The 20575-nt window shown below is 33.9% G+C and overlaps 1 protein-coding gene and 1 pseudogene across 6 annotated transcripts in view; both read right to left on the reverse strand.

Moving 5' to 3' along the window:
• The window catches only part of LOC127114242 (mitochondrial uncoupling protein 1), a 42452-nt gene that overhangs the window by 9817 nt on the left and 12060 nt on the right, over positions 1-20575 (reverse strand). Inside the window, exons 1-13 of one of the 6 annotated variants that reach the window (XM_051046560.1) lie at positions 17502-17587; positions 16899-16987; positions 16733-16810; positions 15330-15631; positions 14440-14511; positions 14232-14328; positions 14048-14126; positions 13823-13959; positions 13616-13714; positions 13422-13517; positions 13172-13246; positions 12925-12970; positions 11325-12102 (exon numbers count right to left, since the gene is read on the reverse strand). In XM_051046560.1, the coding sequence (XP_050902517.1) occupies positions 12023-12102; positions 12925-12970; positions 13172-13246; positions 13422-13517; positions 13616-13714; positions 13823-13959; positions 14048-14126; positions 14232-14328; positions 14440-14511; positions 15330-15631; positions 16733-16810; positions 16899-16922 (1185 nt within the window). In that variant the 5' untranslated portion in view covers positions 16923-16987; positions 17502-17587 and the 3' untranslated portion in view covers positions 11325-12022. Of the gene's footprint in view, positions 1-11251; positions 12103-12924; positions 12971-13171; positions 13247-13421; positions 13518-13615; positions 13715-13822; positions 13960-14047; positions 14127-14231; positions 14329-14439; positions 14512-15329; positions 15632-16732; positions 16811-16898; positions 16988-17501; positions 17588-20575 lie in introns of those variants that run through there. The other 5 variants (XM_051046562.1, XM_051046564.1, XM_051046563.1 and 2 more) reach the window with 5 other exon arrangements.
• On the reverse strand, positions 1068-11129 carry LOC127114246 (mitochondrial uncoupling protein 1-like; annotated as a pseudogene).

Below are 20575 nucleotides of genomic sequence, written 5' to 3' on the forward strand. Positions count from 1 at the left end.
CTAATGATATTACACACATTGTTCTAAACTACTGTCAGCAATTGTAGTCGTAGCTTCAACATTAAGGTTTTAGGCCGCTGTTATGACTTAAATTTACGAGGATAGCTTAATCCAAAAAACTAATCAGATGTTATACACATTTTTACAGACTACAGTCATAACTACATTTACAATTGCAATATAAATATGTTTAAAAGATCTCTGCAACAACATTCCAAATGCAATTGCAATCCCATCACTAGAGCCAACCCAAAAGACTAACCATATAATACACATTGATAAGTTACAACCATAATATAAAGATTTTAGAGATGTCTACAACAACAATGTAATTACAGTTGCGACCGCATCAGCCATTGTAATTACCTAAGACCGGCTGTGAATCCAATCCAAAAGGCTAATAAAATATTATGCACATTGTTCTAAATTACGGTCACCAACCACAATATAAAGGTTTTAGAGATTTATGCAACAACATCACAACTGCAATTGGGATCGCATCACTGCCACTGTTATGACCAAAGTCAAACACGAAGACAAATACAGAGACACCGACACAACACCAACACCAACCCATACACATCGAAACTAGTAATAATTTCAAAAAAGGACTGAATAAAACTTACGCGTCGGTGCTACAGAGCTCATAACGTCAGCATTGGTCAGCATTACTAAAATCAAATAAACACTTCACACGTTCGGCGTTGATTACGACAGTTCATCAATATGGATATCCTATTCAATGCAAATTCGAGTACCAAAGAATTGAACAAAAAAAATACAAAAAATCAGGATTCAATAGATCTCTTAACGAATTAAAACGAAAACTCAATTAGTTCCGCAAGATCTCTCAATGAATTGAAAGCAACGAAAAGGGCTTATCAATTTTCCCCATGGCGGTTACACGAACAGTAATTGAATCAATTACACAGAATTGCATGCATTGAGGTATTTTAGAACAGAAAAAATAGGTTTTTTTTTTTTTGGTTTTTCTATCGAGAAACAACTGAAGCTATGAAATTAGATTGAAGATATGAAATTAAGAATAGAGAGAGAGAATCACCTTGAGAAATTGAGGAGAGAGGATGGGGATTGGAAGGAAGTGTAATGTAAGGAAGGAAGATGGTGGTGACCAACAAGTCTGTGAAAAAGGAAAAAGAACAAGATACGGTTAGGAAGTCATAGTTAACCACACATACTAAATGCCATTCTATTTCTAGTTACTTTACATGAAGGAGTTTGATCCTACTCATCACGACACAACAATAGTAACAGATGGATGGATTCAAAATAACATTGGGGAAATAAAACAACGTACCTATCAGAATCAATTGAAATGAATAAAAAGTTGTTAGTTATTATCTAAATGACATCAAGATTGCGATTTTCCTCATTCTTTCAGCATCCATGGCTTCTTGAGTGTTGTTGATGAGACGAAACAGTTCTAATCGCATCTCACCAAGCTAAATAATTTCATCCATTAACCACCGTAAGCGTGTTTTCTGCGGTGGTGAGGAAGTATGATGAGGTGACGATAGTGTGATCATGTGAGGAATCTCATCATCTAAAAACTGTATCTTTCGTTTTTTATTAGGTTTTGGTGCCGCTGGGGGTGACGTAAATGAAATCTGAGAACATGGTGATGAATGTGGTGAGTCCATCAGAAGAGAACACATCAAAGATTGAGAAAAAGATTATTAGAGAAAAATGAGAAATAAAATAAACAAGACAGAAAATATGGTTATCAAATGAATATTCAATTTAGTATTGAGTAAAGTTACGACTCACATGTATCATAGGATATTGATATACAAGAAGAACAAGCCAACCACTATAGAAAGAGTTATTCCACAAAATTAGCTAATTCTGATTGAACCATATTTAGTATTACAGTAACTTACCATCAACATAAGTAAAAACAAAAACAACAGAAATACAACGTAACTGTTTTTACTAGAATTCTGCATCTAACTTGTTTTTACTAGAATGGAAAACATCCATACGTAACTGTTTCAGTTCAATTGAAACCTACACAAACGACAAGAATTGCCTACATTCAACCAATCTTGAATACAATCCTTATGAAACATATGCAAACATGGCAGACAGACACCAACCTTAAAATCTTCGAAACAAATACTACATTAACCGCATCAATAATTTCATTCATTAACCGTAAGCGTGTTTTCTGCAGTGGTGAGGGAGTACGATGAGGTGACGATAGTGTGATCATGTGAGGAATCTCATCATCTAAGAACTCTATCTTTTGTTTCTTAATCAGCATTAAATAGATGAAGAATAACTCACAATTTCCATTGTTTGCGTCATCTTCGATCAACCGAATCACTAGGGTTGAGGCATGACTCCACACTTCAAGCTCAGCCTGACCCAGGAACCAGTTGTCACCCAACATTTTCACCCTCTGCCCATTTCCAATGTTCCAGCAGACCCTCGAGTCAATGACACTCATCCACTCGTAGTTGGGTTGAGGAACGGATGGTGCTTCCAATAGGGTAGGCCGCAGGCTGCTTCTGTTCTTGAACACTCTAGCAGCTTGTTGAGCATGATCAAAGGCGTCCCTGCATCACTTTCTATATCTCATGGAACCGATCACAGCAAACCAAACTTCCTACCATTTCCTTTCTGTTTCATCATACTCATGAACATAGCATGACACGGCAAAGGTGTGGTACCTGCAAAAACTCCGACGGTCAAGTTATGAATTCAAAATAATATTGTAAATAAAAGAACATAGTATTTTAGATATTCTCCCGCAGATCATGACAAGTTTACAATTGCATATTCAAATATTGAGAAAGATTATCCATAAAACCATAACAAGGGTATATTAAGTCAACCGTGCAATTTTTCTTATAGATTGCAGAAGGAGATGGATAATTTTAAATGAACTGCAGCAATGTTGTATCGAGTAAAGCTGAGACAATGACAAATCCCTGCAACCACATTTGAAGGAAAACCACTTCAGCAAATTAGTACAAATCAGAAAATATGCAGGATAACTTTTGACCTACATATTGTAACCACATTGAAGTAATAATAAAAAGATTTTGGTAGTCATAGTTGGAAATTACTGGGATCTGAAATGAATTATAAACCATATGCAATTCTTCAAGTTGATGTACATCAATATCTATTAAAGACAGAGTTACCACATATGGATAACAATGACCAGAACAAGGCACTGGAAATTTCATATTATGGATTTCAAACTTTTCTTTATGCACTAATTAATAAATTAACCTATACAATACGGACATGAGACACGACAGTGACACGTCAACACCAGTAATAATTTGAAAAAATTAATCAATTGAATGTGGATGTGTCAGTGTCAGGAAGTGTCAGGAACCAACACGTGCCTGACTTTGGACACACCTTTGATTGGAGGTGTAGGTACTACAAATCAATTAACAAATTTATGTGATATAATCTAAACAAATACATGAAACTCTATATGAAAAATACCTGGGATGCAGACCCAATTATACTTCCAAATCAAAGGTTCCCTGCATCACTTTCTATTCTCATGGAACCGATCACCAATTACAATAAATTCAGGAAAAATAACCTGAACAAGTGAACTAAGGCAGCCAAATTTAATATGGAAGAAATATTGAATTTAGACAAAGAATAAGCTCATTTAATCATTGCATAGTCCAAAAAAGACCTGAATAATATCTGGAAAAAAGTTCAAGTCAAGAAAAGGCTTCAGGATTTTATAAAACTTGTACATTAATAAATGAAATCAACGAATGAACCTGAATAATTTGTTGAGCACAAACAAATCAAACCAAATTAAAATAGGCAAACAGAAGAACATTACCTCTAAGGACTTCAAGACTGACATGGTCATAGCAAAGGTGTGGTATCTACAAAGTATCGGATGATCAAGTTAGTTATGGATTCAAAATAATCTTTAGCTAGTGATGTTGGTTTGATCACACTCTTGGGGTTGAGAACCTTCCTAAGTTTGAACACGACCTCTAAAGATGTACCAATTGTATGCCCTGCAGCATCAAAACCTTCATTTGTAACCTCAACGGCTGGCTCTCCCTATCAAATATGACCAAAAGAAACAGTGAAATCAAAACACAATACAACCCTTATCAGTATAATATAAAAAAGAAAGTGCGAGAAACTGCTCAATATTTGTTATGGATTTGTGCAGTATTTACTACTTGTAACAAAACAATCACTTTGCATTTATTGTAAAAACCAAATGAAAAGAAGCAATAGAAGAACATTACATATAATGACCTCAAGACTCATTTTAATCTATTCATGACAAGAGCGTACATACCTTCCTACAAAGATTCGGACGAACAAGTTAGTTATCACTTCAAAATAATTTTGGAAAATAAAAAGAGTAACATTTTAGAGTAAACAAAAAGACGAAATTATAACAACACATGATGTTATAAGCATAAAAGAGTGACATTGACCTTTATGGGAAGTCTTTGAAAAATGAAAAAGAACAACATACAGATAGAAAGTCCTACCTAACCAAACATAGTATTTATAGTTACCTTTGGATGATACCAACAAAATTTACTTTCTATGAATGCATTATCTATATTAATTATAGTTTTTTTTTTTACAAATAGTCTACGAGACAACTTGCAAAGTAGAATTCATAAAAAAAAAATGTTATGTTATAAACATTGTTGTGCAATCTCTTAGTGAATAGCTTTATTATACATGCACTTAGGTATTGTTTCAAAATCCATAATTTAGTGGACATAGGTAGATAGCACAAAGAAATCGCGTAGACGAAAACAAATTCACTGATTTTGTAAACAAATATTTGTAGTATTATACTAATACAAATTATAAAAGAGAAGTAGTTAAAAGCAACAAAAATTCATATAATGAGCATCATCATATTTTAAGAAAAAACTACACACATGCATTGTTTTAAATCTTGCAAAGGAAGAAAAAAAAATATTAATTGTAAATTCAAAATAATATTAGTAAAAAAAAAGAACATACTACCTTAGACATCCTCCAACAAATCATGAGAACTTCACAATTTCATAGACAAATTGTTGAAATATGAGATTGAGGGACATTTGAATATACAATATGTCTGAATAACATTACGAAGATTGTATTATACGGTATATTATATTAATTACATAAGGAATATGCAATGGTATATTCTATTATATTCTAGATAGGTTAAGAAATATTCAATGGAATATTCTCTATACAAATATTAACACTCCCCCTCAAATTTGAACATATAAGCTAAATGCACTAAGCTTGCCACATATATAATTAGTTTTAGGATCTCGTTGGAATTTTGTAAACACATACCAATTGATCATTAGAGTTGACAAAACTTGTGACAATGTCGTTTGATTCTATCTTCTCTCTGACAATGTTTGTTCCTCTCATGAAACCTGGATTCAAAACAATACGTAATGGAACTTGGTTATCACAAATAAGGGTCATGGTCTTATTTTTTCAAATTGAAGTTCTTTGAGCAGTTGATTCAACCAACCTCACATGTTACTAGTGTCATAACCTTATATTCTACCTCAGCACTTGATCTTGCAACTACATTATGTTTCTTTCTTTTATAGGATATTAGGTTTCCTTCAACAAATAAACAATACTCAGAGGTAAATCGTCGAACAATGGGTGAGTTTTCCCAATCAGCGTTAGGATATCCAACTATCTGAGTATGTCCTTTATTTTCATAAATGAGACATTTTCCTGGAGAACCTTTAATGTATCTTAGAATCCAAAAAATAGCGTTCATGTGTTCTTAGAAAGGAGAATTTAAGAACTACTTCACCACACTAACCGAAAAAGAAATGTTGGGACATGTGACTGTGAGATAATTTAACTTTCCAACTAATATCCTATACATCCTTAATTCATATAGAAGCTCCCCCTGATTAGGTAGAATTTTAACACTTGAATCCATAAGAGTATTAACTGGTTTAGCATTCTACAAACTTGTTTCTTCAAAAGTATCCATAACATATTTCCCCGGAGAAATTACCATATCATCTTTAGATTTGACTACCTCAATACCCAAAAAATATAGGAGTTTACCAAGGTCTTTCGTCTGAAATTTATTCGATAGATGTTATTTCAACTGGAATATTCTCTTTGATGTATCTCAGAATCCAAAAAATAGCGTTCATGTGTTCTTAGAAAGGAGAATTTAAGAAATAATTTACCACGTTAACTGGAAAAGTTTTATTTTCCTGTGATTTCTGTTAGCACCACCACCTGAGACCATTCTCATAAAATTCTACTCTTGCTTAGTTGAGCTTAGGCCGATTCCAAGCTTTTGACAAACTTTTTAGTCTGCGTCAAAACAAAAAACATAGGAATTAAAACAGCAAAATTTGTAGGTTAATTGTGAGAATGTATGTTAGAACAAAGAACATAGTCAATTAACACATAAATGTCACTATCAATGCTTGGGTACGTTCATAACAACAGTTGGACTCATGTTTGGTTTTGATTAAATTAAAAATTGTTATTTTATTTTGATCCAAATTTTGGATCTATCACAAAGTACTCAAGTCATACCTGTTCTAGAGTTAAAAACATGATCACATTCCAAGATCCTAGCCGTCCGAAATTTGGTATGAATCCCTTATAAAAGGCTAAAGGTCCCTGCAAAACCAATCAAATGACATACCGATTTCAATATTTCTCCAATTAAAACATAAGTTATTGGAGAATTCCTTCACCACTTCCACAACAGAGAGTTATGCAAAGAAAAAAAAGCATATTATGTAACGTAGAAATGAAAGTGAACAGTTTTATGTTAGCATATAAGCAGGCGTGAGAAATGAGAATGTTTAAAGATGCCATGAAAACTGAAAGTTCAAATCGTGTTAGTTCAATTTGCAATGGTTGCAGATAATACTCCAAGCACCCACCTCTTATCAATTTGATATGATCAAGTTCTGTGAAGTATTTTGTTTTATACAATTAATGCTTAAATAAAGAAAAGGGAAAAGTAATAATAGCAGAAAAAACCATACATCATTTTTTAATGTTTTGACGAAACAATCAATGGTGCTTTTGTAACTAGGATCTCCCGTCATTCTTGACTTCACCTGAAGAAGAAAATTCGAAAAATTGAATTAGGGAAAAGGCAAAACTGCATAGTTTAGAAGCTCACCAAGCAACTGAATGTAGTACATATAGTTAACACACTATAGATAACATGATGAGACAATAAAAAGTGCACAATCAAACATTGATATTCACAAGTAAACACTGATAAATTACCACGTCAACTGGGGAGCCAATACAGACTGCAAAAAAACCCGCCCAAGACCAGAAAGAAGATGTGTAACAACGTTATCGGTGAAGCCTGGAATTTTCAAAATGGTCTGCAGTAGAAGGAAAAAAAACAGGCTATTAAAATAAATGAAATTGGAGTAATAGCAAAATTTAACTCAAAAACGCAGTTTAGTATCTTTTACATTACCTCTTTCACTTGATCATAGCTGGCTAGCTCAGCAGCATTAATGATAGCATTTCTTGCGACATTGGGGCCAATGCCAGTCCAAAGTGCTCTGACTCCCTCCTGATTGTTTGATAGAGATTAAACAAGACTAATTATGAGTTTGGATCATAGAAAAGGACAAAAATCATCTTTATCATTCACAAATCATAGAAGGTTAAAGGAAAATACCTGTTTCACAATTGTTGAATAAGCATTCAATGATCCAGTGTAGCGCCTTGGCACGCCAGGAGGCAATTTTCCTTCTGCTTGAAGTCTAACTTTGACAAGATCGGTAGGATTTGCCACTGCAATTGCTAGCAGCACCTGTTGATAAAGAAAAATCAAACAGGTTTCAGTATCATGATTACGCATTATGTATTGAGAGCTTTAGGAGAAATATAATTGGATTTACCAATTGTTAATGCAGCGAGAATTTTTTTCACCAATGGAGCATCTCCAACATGGTCTTTCCCAACATACAAATTCTTAACCTGTTAAATATCCCAAATAATTCAAACAATCAGATTGCATACGTTAAAAAGTAGATATATGAACTCAAATAAATAAACAATCTTTGAGACACAGTCAATACTCACAGGCTCGTATAACCCAATTCTTAAACCTCCATACAAACATTGACGGTGTAACCCTGGCACAATTCCCTTCCAGAGCGCTGAAAGACCCTCTTCCCTGGCAATGGTTCCAACTGTTCCCAGCATTGCCCTTATATTTAGGTAAGTTTATCGTGTCACCAGCTACAGCTTGCTTTTGAAGCTGAAGCCTAACTTTGGCAGTGTCCAGAGGAATAGTACATATCTATATCAAAGATAAATTTGAGGATGTAATATTCAATATACGTTAGAACGAATTCTTGAAAAAGCACTACAACATGACATCTAACAAGCAAACGGAAGATGCAAAACAGCATAGTGTATATATGATAAGCTGAATCGATCTCCTTAAACAAGGAAAATTTGTGAATAAATCGAAAATTGTTGCATGGGAAAATTTATAGAAAACTATTCAACTATTGTGCCATTCTTCGCTGCTGATTCAGTCAGTGAATATCAAATACAGCATTTTCAAAAAATTTCCTCCCAAACAGATAATTAAGACTTTCAACAAAACAATCGATTTATCCCAACATCCAATTCCAAGATCTGCAACTACAAATCACCGAGCATAGACCAATCGTAATTAATCAACATTACATCTTGAAAATAACAGCCATGAGTGTAAAGCAAAATCCTTTAATAACATAAGAGCCCTTGACAAAAACATTTCCTATGTGCCTATACATGTTTGGAATCACAGTGAGTTTGAGAAGTCACAGCAGAACTATAATTCTATTGAATCTCCAAATTTTAGGTTTTGCCAAAATCTCGTGCTTCTGCCAAACTCAATGTCAATCCAAACACCCACTAAGACTAACCACTAGCAATTGGATACGCTCAACCACAAATTGAGCCAACCTTCATGAAAAGCTTATCATCAAAAACAAATTTGCACACCAACTCATATTCAACTTAACTCTGACCAATCAAAAGGGTAGTAATAATCAAAGTAAAAGAAAAAAAATGCAACTTAGATAACTACAAAAAAATCACATTCACTAGTTCATCCAATTTTCTGACCCACTACTATAGATCTATGTAACACCAACACTTAAGGTCCAAGATGCGTCCATGTCTGATACAACACAAGACACGTGAGGTTACGTTTACATAATTTTCTCCGATTACAACAACCCGTCAACATCGTATGCCACAACAAAAGCACAAATTCCCAGAACATTAAAAACACACAAATCAAAGTCCATCACAGTCAAAACACAATTAAGTAGTATCCTTTAATACACAACAAAAAACAATAGGTTCAAATTCAAAAACCCAAACCGGTTTCACACTACTAAGCACCGACTCCCTGAACATGAATAGACACTAACATAGAGACACCGATAATAATTTAAAAAAATAAGTATCTGTGCAAGTGTATCGACACTAACACAGCGACACAGATAATAATTTTAAAAAATAAATATTTGTGCAAGTGTCTGAAACATAGAGGCGCTGTTTTAAGATGTGTCAGTGCTACATGATAGTTTTTACACAACAAGATGATAACAAAGTAAAGAGAATTCCCAATCTAATGAAAACCTAAAGAAAAGGGAATAAATATATAGCGACATGCATATATGTACCTCAGCGAAACATGCAGAGAAAGCACTACTGGCGAAAGTGCCGGCAAAGGAGATATCAGAATTACTGCCACCACCTCCCACCATAGCTTCAAAAGTAAAAATATTATAGTTAGTGAAAAAAACAGTTAAGAGCGAAATCGAGAGAAAGAAGAAGTAGAAAAATGGTTTGAGAGAGAGGAAGAAGGAGAAAACCTGAAATTTTGCACAATTGGGAAGGAGAGAAAGAACTGAAAGGTTTTTATGCCACTGATCGCCAATGAGAAATTAAATAAAGTAAAGTGTGGACATAAATTAAATAACTTAAAGCAAGACAAGTAAAATAAATAAAAGCGATAAAATAAGAAGTGACCCAACTCAATCTCACTAAAGTGAGATAACCCCCCGATGTGACGGATTACCTCCTGGTTAAGGGCTGATGAGTCATGGCTTCTCCTATAGCGGCCGCCATGTGCAACGCCATGTGTACAATATTTGCCGAAAAACCCTCATTTTTGGTTTTTTTGCTTCGTTTCTTCGAAAAGGGTCCCGAAAGAGCTAAATATCTGAAAACAACATAAAAGAGAGCATAATACAAACAAAATGATAATAAAGTCCTAATAAACATGTGAAATCCGAGTCAAAAATACGGTGTGATTCAGTGTGATCAAATTCTCCCACACGTAAACCTTTGTTTGTCCTCAAACAAAACACTTTATAGTTTATGCAAAAAAAACAATATCAACTAGACTTAATTCAAGGCAAAAAGACTTATGGTGGGGTAATGCGGTCGTAGGCTTCTTTTCGTTTTCTTAAAGTCCTTTTCATTCAAGTGCAATCACATTAAGCCCGTTATCCGTACATACTCATAGTAAAGTGACCGGTTAGTGACTATGATCTTAAGCATGGGACTCTGGTACATAAGTTGGTGTAACCCATTTATTTAACCCAATTTGCAGTTGTGGGGGATTGGATCGTAATCCACCCTACCAAGTTCAGCACCAGATACCTCTGAACCAACCAACAATAGGCATATTCTTATATATATATATATATATATTTTTTCTAAGCATGGGGCTCTGGTACATAAGTTGGTGTAACCCCTTTATTTAACCCAATTTGCAGTTGTGGGGGATTGGATCGTAATCCACCCTTCCAAGTTCAGCACCAGATACCTCTGAACCAACCAACAATAGGCATATTCTTATATATATATATATATGGGGCTCTGGTACATAAGTTGGTGTAACCCCTTTATTTAACCCAATTTGCAGTTGTGGGGGATTGGATCGTAATCCACCCTTCCAAGTTCAGCACCAGATACCTCTGAACCAACCAACAATAGGCATATTCTTATATATATATATATATGGGGCTCTGGTACATAAGTTGGTGTAACCCCTTTATTTAACCCAATTTGCAGTTGTGGGGGATTGGATCGTAATCCACCCTACCAAGTTCAGCACCAGATACCTCTGAACCAACCAACAATAGGCATATTCTTTTATATATATATATATATATATATATATATATATATATATATATATATATATATATATATATATATATATTTTGTGATCATTCACTTATTTTCATCGGTCCCCTACGTAGAGCATGCTTAAGCCGGAGCTGACTGCAAGGATAAACTACTTAAGGACTTATTTGTAAAAAAAATTGGGACCACAACACATGGGGTGTCGGGATCGACTCTTATAATCATGAAGCCTACGCTATTAAGACAATACCGATTTTTAAAAAACGTTTTCCCAAGTCTTTTACATCCCGTCATAAACCTGTCTTATAGCCTGAATATTCAAGATGCACTGTTTTCTTTGCTCACAATTTTTTTTTGGTAAGGTTAAAGAAATAGGAGAAATACGGATACACTACACAGATGACTCGTCAAACACATGTTATTTTATTGAAAGGAAAAGCAAACAACAAAAAACGCTCAAAACATACTAAAAATAAAGAAAAGCAATAAAAAACGATAAAAATCTCCTCCCACACTTAAACCGAACATTGTCCCCAATGTTTCGATATGAGATAGGGTAGGAGTAACCTGGAAGAGAGAGAAAGAGAACCATGGATGATCACCGGTACCGTCGCCGTCACGAGCATTTACTTTAACAAATATTGTAGACTCGAAGAAACGAGGAGGAATTGGGTGAAGGGGGAATAAGGAAATAACAAAATTAAGTGAGGGATATTGTTGTTAAGGGCAGACGAGGGCATGAGGTTTATAAGGTAACATGCCATATTAGCATAATATCCTCCAGAACCAGAATGGAACATTACCATAGAGAAGTAGGGTCCAAACGGTTTCTACAAGATGCATATTTTTACGTCCGGCTACCCCATTTTGTTAGGATGTATGAGGGCAAGATGTTGTATCGAATAAAACTGAGACGATGACAAATCCCTGCAACCACATTTGAAGGAAAACCACTTCAGCAAATTTGTACAAATCAGAACATATGCAAGATGACTTTTTACCTAAAAGTCCCAATAAAAAGATTTTGGTAGTCATAGTTGAAAATTACTAGGATCTGAAATGAATTATAAACAATATGCCAATTTTCAAGTTGATGTACATCAATATCTATTAAAGACACATTTACCACATATTGATAACAATGACCAGAACAAGGCATTGGAAATTTCATATTATGGATTTCAAATTTTTTTATACAATACGAGCATGGGACACGAGAATGACACGTCAACACCAGTATTAATTTAAAAAAAATAATAATTTAAATGTGGTAAGTCAGTGTCAGAAACAAAAACCAACACGTGTCTGACATTGGACACACCTTTGATCGGAGGTGTAGGTTCTTCAGATTATTTAACAAATTTATGTGATTTAATCTAATGTAATGCATGAAACTCTATATGAAAAATAGCTGGGGTGCAGACCGAATTATGCTTCCAAATCAAAGGATCCCTGCATCACTTTCTATATCTCATGAAAAAGGTCACAAATTACTATAAATTCAGAAAAAATAAACTAAACAAGTGAAGTAAAGCAGCGAGATTTAATATGGAAGAAATATTGAATTAATCATTGCATAGTTCAAAAAAAACTGAATAATATCTGAAAAAATGTTCAAGTCAAGAAAAGGCTTCACGTTTTTATAAAACTTGTACATATTAATAAACGAAATCAACGAATGAACCTGAATAATTTGTTGGGCACAAACAAATCAAACAAAATTAAAAGAGGCAAACATAAGAACATTACCTCTAAGGGCCTCAAGACTGACATGATCATAGCAAAGGTGTGGTACCTACAAAGTATCGGACGATCAAGTTAGTTATGGATTCAAAATAATCTTTAGCTAGTTCAATTTGCAATGGTTGCAGATAATACTCCAAGCACCCACCTCTTATCAATTTGATATGATCAAGTTCTGTGAAGTATTTTGTTTTATACAATTAATGCTTAAATAAAGAAAAGGGAAAAGTAATAATAGCAGAAAAAACCATACATCATTTTTTAATGTTTTGACGAAACAACCAATGGTGCTTTTGTAACTAGGATCTCCCGTCATTCTTGACTTCACCTGAAGAAGAAAATTCGAAAAATTGAATTAGGGAAAAGGCAAAACTGCATAGTTTAGAAGCTCACCAAGCAACTGAATGTAGTACATATAGTTAACACACTATAGATAACATGATGAGACAATAAAAAGTGCACAATCAAACATTGATATTCACAAGTAAACACTGATAAATTACCACGTCAACTGGGGAGCCAATACACACTGCAAAAAAACCCGCCCAAAGAAGATGTGTAACAACGTTATCGGTGAAGCCTGGAATTTTCAAAATGGTCTGCAGTAGAAGGAAAAAAAACAGGCTATTAAAATAAATGAAATTGGAGTAATAGCAAAATTTAACTCAAAAACGCAGTTTAGTATCTTTTACATTACCTCTTTCACTTGATCATAACTGGCTAGCTCAGCAGCATTAATGATAGCATTTCTTGCGACATTGGGGCCAATGCCAGTCCAAAGTGTTCTGACTCCCTCCTGATTGTTTGATAGAGATTAAACAAGACTAATTATGAGTTTGGATCTTAGAAAAGGACTAAAATCATCTTTATCTTTCACAAATCATAGAAGGTTAAAGGAAAATACCTGTTTCACAATTGTTGAATAAGCATTCAATGATCCAGTGTAGCACCTTGGCACGCCAGGAGGGAATTTTCCTTCTGCTTGAAGTCTAACTTTGACAAGATCGGTAGGATTTGCCACTGCAATTGCTACAGCAGCACCTGTTGATAAAGAAAAATCAAACAGGTTTCAGTATCATGATTACGCATTATGTATTGAGAGCTTTAGGAGAAATATAATTGGATTTACCAGTTGTTAATGCAGCGAGAATTTTTTTCACCAATGGAGCATCTCCAACATGGTCTTTCCCAACATACAAATTCTTAACCTGTTAAATATCCCAAATAATTCAAACAATCAGATTACATACGCTAAAAAGTAGATATATGAACTCAAATAAATAAACAATCTTTGAGACACAGTCAATACTCACAGGCTCGTATAACCCAATTCTTAAACCTCCATACAAACATAAGAACATTACCTCTAAGGGCCTCAAGACTGACATGATCATAGCAAAGGTGTGGTACCTACAAAGTTTCGGACGATCAAGTTAGTTATGGATTCAAAATAATCTTTAGCTAGTGATGTTGGTTTGATCACACTCTTGGGGTTGAGAACCTTCCTAAGTTGGAAATGACCTCCAAAGATGTACCAATTGTATGCCCTGCAGCATCAACACCTTCATTTGTAACCTCAACTGTTGGCTCTTCCTATCAAATATGACCAAAAAAAACAGTGAAATCAAAACACAATACAACCCTTACCCGATTAATATAAAAAAAAAAGTGCCAGAAACAGTCCAATATTTATTATAGATTTGTGCAGTATTTACTATTTGTAACAAAACAATCACTTAGCATACATTCTAAAAACCAAATGAAAGAGGCCATAGAAGAACATTACTTGTAATGACCACAAGACTCATTTTGATCTATTCATGTCAAGAGCGTACATACCTTCCTACAAAGACTCGAACGAACAAGTTGGTTATCACTCCAAAATAATTTTGGGAAATAAAAAGAGTAACATTTTAGAGTAAACAAAACGACGGAATTATAAAAATGCATGATGTTATAAGCATAAAAGAGTGGCATTGACCTTTATGGGAAGTCTTTTGAAAGAGGAAAAAGAACAAGATACAATGAGAAAGTCCTACTAAACCAAACATCCTATTTCTAGTTACCTTTGGAAGATACCAACAAGTTAAAGTAACTTACTTTCTATGAATGCATTATCTATATTGTGAGAACCAAATCAAAAACGGAAATCACGATTTCAAACAAAATTAAAAGTTTACACTTCTGAAATATGAACACTGTGGCACAAATAATATAAAAGTAAAACTGTAAAATTTATCTATGATTATAAATCCAGAAACATAGAAAACAAAGCTATTATGAACTTCTGTACTCCAAATTAAAAACCAAATCAATAAAAACTATAGTTGAGCACCAATGGTGTATTTAACATAGACATGATATGAAACTGTCCAAAGTCCAAGCAAATGAGTGAGTTTTTTTGTTCTTACTTCTTTTTCTGACACTGATTCTTGATCCATTTGAATCCGGCAGAGGTTCCACTCTTCACCTTCTGAGCACCTACCACAGCAGCTGACTTAGCTTTGTCAGCACCGACGATTGCAACTGTTTTCGCTTTGCCCATACTAACCGACGCCATAGCTTTTGCATCTTCCATCTTGCCACTTCCGTTGCTCTTATTATTCTTCTTCACCATCACATCGTCCTCATACTCGTCGCTGCCAAGCCCACCATTTCCCCATTGGTCAGACCAACTTGGTGCCTTGCTACCCATGTTGTTTCTTCCAAAAACCTTCAGAAAAAAAAAATTCAAATTTTTATTGATTCTATTCGCTAATGCTATTACACACATTGTTCTAAACTACTGTCAGCAATTGTAGTCGTAGCTTCAACATTAAGGTTTTAGGCCGCTGTTATGACTTAAATTTACGAGGATAGCTTAATCCAAAAAACTAATCAGATGTTATACACATTTTTACAGACTACAGTCATAACTACATTTACAATTGCAATATAAATATGTTTAAAAGATCTCTGCAACAACATTCCAAATGCAATTGCAATCCCATCACTAGAGCCAACCCAAAAGACTAACCATATAATACACATTGATAAGTTACAACCATAATATAAAGATTTTAGAGATGTCTACAACAACAATGTAATTACAGTTGCGACCGCATCAGCCATTGTAATTACCTAAGACCGGCTGTGAATCCAATCCAAAAGGCTAATAAAATATTATGCACATTGTTCTAAATTACGGTCACCAACCACAATATAAAGGTTTTAGAGATTTATGCAACAACATCACAACTGCAATTGGGATCGCATCACTGCCACTGTTACGACCAAAGTCAAACACGAAGACAAATACAGAGACACCGACACAACACCAACACCAACCCATACACATCGAAACTAGTAATAATTTCAAAAAAAGACTGAATAAAACTTACGCGTCGGTGCTACAGAGCTCATAACGTCAGCATTGGTCAGCATTACTAAAATCAAATAAACACTTCACACGTTCGGCGTTGATTACGACAGTTCATCAATATGGATATCCTATTCAATGCAAATTCGAGTACCAAAGAATTGAACAAAAAAAATACAAAAAATCAGGATTCAATAGATCTCTTAACGAATTAAAACGAAAACTCAATTAGTTCCGCAAGATCTCTCAATGAATTGAAAGCAACGAAAAGGGCTTATCAATTTTCCCCATGGCGGTTACACGAACAGTAATTGAATCAATTACACAGAATTGCATGCATTGAGGTATTTTAGAACAGAAAAAATAGGTTTTTTTTTTGGTTTTTCTATCAAGAAACAACTGAAGCTATGAAATTAGATTGAAGATATGAAATTAAGAATAGAGAGAGAGAATCACCTTGAGAAATTGAGGAGAGAGGATGGGGATTGGAAGGAAGTGTAATGTAAGGAAGGAAGATGGTGGTGACCAACAAGTCTGTGAAAAAGGAAAAAGAACAAGATACGGTTAGGAAGTCATAGTTAACCACACATACTAAATGCCATTCTATTTCTAGTTACTTTACCTGAAGGAGTTTGATCCTACTCATCACGACACAACAATAGTAACAGATGGATGGATTCAAAATAACATTGGGGAAATAAAACAACGTACCTAACAGAGTCAATTGAAATGAATAAAAGTTGTTAGTTATTATCTAAATGACATCAACATCGTATGCCACAACAAAAGCACAAATTCCCAGAACATTAAAAACACACAAATCAAAGTCCATCACAGTCAAAACACAATTAAGTAGTATCCTTTAATACACAACTAAAAACAATAAGTTCAAATTCAAAAACCCAAACCGGTTTCACACTACTAAGCACTGACTCCCTGAACATGAATAGACACTAACATAGAGACACCGATAATAATTTAAAAAAATAAGTATCTGTGCAAGTGTATCGACACTAACACAGCGACACAGATAATAATTTTAAAAATAAATATCTGTGCAAGTGTCTGAAACATAGAGGCGCTGTTTTAAGATGTGTCAGTGCTACATAATAGTTTTTACGCAACAAGATGATAACAAAAACAGATTACAAAGTAAAGAGAATTCCCAATCTAATGAAAACCTAAAGAAAAGGGAATAAATATATAGCGACATGCATATATGTACCTCAGCGAAACATGCAGAGAAAGCACTACTGGCGAAAGTGCCGGCAAAGGAGATATCAGAATTACTGCCACCACCTCCCACCATAGCTTCAAAAATAAAAATGTTATAGTTAGTGAAAAAAACAGTTAAGAGCGAAAACGAGAGAAAGAAGAAGTAGAAAAATGGTTTGAGAGAGAGGAAGAAGGAGAAAACCTGAAATTTTGCACAATTGTGAAGGAGAGAAAGAACTCAAAGGTTTTTATGCCACTGATCGCCAATGAGAAATTAAATAAAGTAAAGTGTGGACATAAATTAAATAAATTAAAGCAAGACAAGTAAAATAAATAAAAGCGATAAAATAAGAAGTGACCCAACTCAATCTCACTAAAGTGAGATAACCCCCGATGTGACAAAGAATAAGATCATTTAATCATTGCATAGTCCATAAAAGACCTGAATAATATCTGAAAAAAAGTTCAAGTCAAGAAAAGGTTTCACGACTTTATAAAACTTGTACGTTAATAAATGAAATCAACGAATGAACCTGAATAATTTGTTGAGCACAAACAAATCAAACCAAATTAAAATAGGCAAACAGAAGAACATTACCTCTAAGGACTTCAAGACTGACATGGTCATAGCAAAGGTGTGGTATCTACAAAGTATCGGACGATCAAGTTAGTTATGGATTCAAAATAATCTTTAGCTAGTGATGTTGGTTTGATCACACTCTTGGGGTTGAGAACCTTCCTAAGTTTGAACACGACCTTTAAAGATGTACCAACTGTATGCCCTGCAGCATCAAAACCTTCATTTGTAACCTCAACGGCTGGCTCTCCCTATCAAATATGACCAAAAGAAACAGTGAAATCAAAACACAATACAACCGTTATCGGTATAATATAAAAAAGAAAGTGCGAGAAACTGCTCAATATTTGTTATGGATTTGTGCAGTATTTACTACTTGTAACAAAACAATCACTTTGCATTTATTGTAAAAATCAAATGAAAAGAAGCAATAGAAGAACATTACTTGTAATGACCTCAAGACTCATTTTGATCTATTCATGACAAGAGCGTACATACCTTCCTACAAAGATTCGGACGAATAAGTTAGTTATCACTTCAAAATAATTTTGGAAAATAAAAAGAGTAACATTTTAGAGTAAACAAAAAGACGAAATTATACCAACACATGATGTTATAAGCATAAAAGAGTGACATTGACCTTTATGGGAAGTCTTTGAAAAAGAAAAAAGAACAACATACAGATAGAAAGTCCTACCTAACCAAACATAGTATTTATAGTTTACCTTTGGATGATACCAACAAAATTTACTTTCTATGAATGCATTATCTATATTAATTATAGTTTTTTTTTTTACAAATAGTCTACAAGACAACTTGCAAAGTAGAATTCATAAAAAAAATTGTTATGTTATAAACATTGTTGTGCAATCTCTTAGTGAATAGCTTTATTAAACATGCACTTAGGTATTGTTTCGAAATCCATAATTTAGTGGACATAGGTAGATAGCACAAAGAAATCACGTAGACGAAAACAAATTCGCTGATTTTGTAAACAAATATTTGTAGTATTATACTAATACAAATTATAAAAGAGAAGTAGTTAAAAGCAACAAAAATTCATATGATGAGCCTCATATTTTAAGAAAAAACTACACACATGCATTGTTTTAAATCTTGCAAAGGAAGAAAAAAAAATATTAATTGTAAATTCAAAATAATATTAGTAAAAAAAAAACATACTACCTTAGATATCCTCCAACAAATCATGAGAACTTCACAATTTCATAGACAAATTGTTGAAATATGAGATTGAGGGACATTTGAATATACAATATGTCTGAATAACATGACGAAGATTGTATTATACGGTATATTATGTTAATTACATAAGGAATATGCAATGGTATATTCTATTATATTCTAGATAGGTTAAGAAATATTCAATGGAATATTCTCTATACAAATATTAACACTCCCCCTCAAATTTGAACATATAAGCTAAATGCACTAAGCTTGCCACATATATAATTAGTTTTAGGATCTCGTTGGGATTTTGTAAACACATTCCAATTGATCATTAGAGTTGACAAAACTTGTGACAATGTCGTTTGATTCTATCTTCTCTCTGACAATGTTTGGTCCTCTCATGAAACCTGGATTCAAAACAATACGTAATGGAACTTGGTTATCACAAATAAGGGTCATGGTCTTATTTTTTCAAATTGAAGTTCTTTGAGCAGTTGATTCAACCAAACGACCTCACATGTTACTAGTGTCATAACCTTATATTCTACCTCAGCACTTGATCTTGCAACTACATTATGTTTCTTACTTTTATAGGATATTAGGTTTCCTTCAACAAATAAACAATACTCAGAGGTAAATCGTCTAACAATGGGTGAGTTTTCCCAATCAGCGTTAGGATATCCAACTATCTGAGTATGTCCTTTATTTTCATAAATGAGACATTTTCCTGGAGAACCTTTAATGTATCTTAGAATCCAAAAAATAGCGTTCATGTGTTCTTAGAAAGGAGAATTTAAGAACTACTTCACCACACTAACCGAAAAAGAAATGTTGGGTCGTGTGACTGTGAGATAATTTAACTTTCCAACTAATAGCCTATACATCCTTAATTCATATAGAAGCTCCCCCTGATTAGGTAGAATTTTAACACTTGAACCCATAAGAGTATTAACTGGTTTAGCATTCTACAAACTTGTTTCTTCAAAAGTATCCATAACATATTTCCCCGGAGAAATTACCATATTATCTTTAGATTTGACTACCTCAATACCCAAAAAATATAGGAGTTTACCAAGGTCTTTCGTCTGAAATTTATTCGTTAGATGTTATTTCAACTGGAATATTCTCTTTGATGTATCTCAGAATCCAAAAATAGCGTTCATGTGTTCTTAGAAAGGCGAATTTAAGAAATAATTTACCACGTTAACTGGAAAAGTTTTATTTTCCTGTGATTTCTGTTAGCACCACCACCTGAGACCATTCTCATAAAATTCTACTCTTGCTTAGTTGAGCTTAGGCCGATTCCAAGCTTTTGACAA

Source organism: Lathyrus oleraceus, unplaced genomic scaffold (genome assembly GCF_024323335.1).
Source record: "Lathyrus oleraceus cultivar Zhongwan6 unplaced genomic scaffold, CAAS_Psat_ZW6_1.0 chrUn0449, whole genome shotgun sequence".
NCBI lineage: Eukaryota > Viridiplantae > Streptophyta > Magnoliopsida > Fabales > Fabaceae > Lathyrus > Lathyrus oleraceus.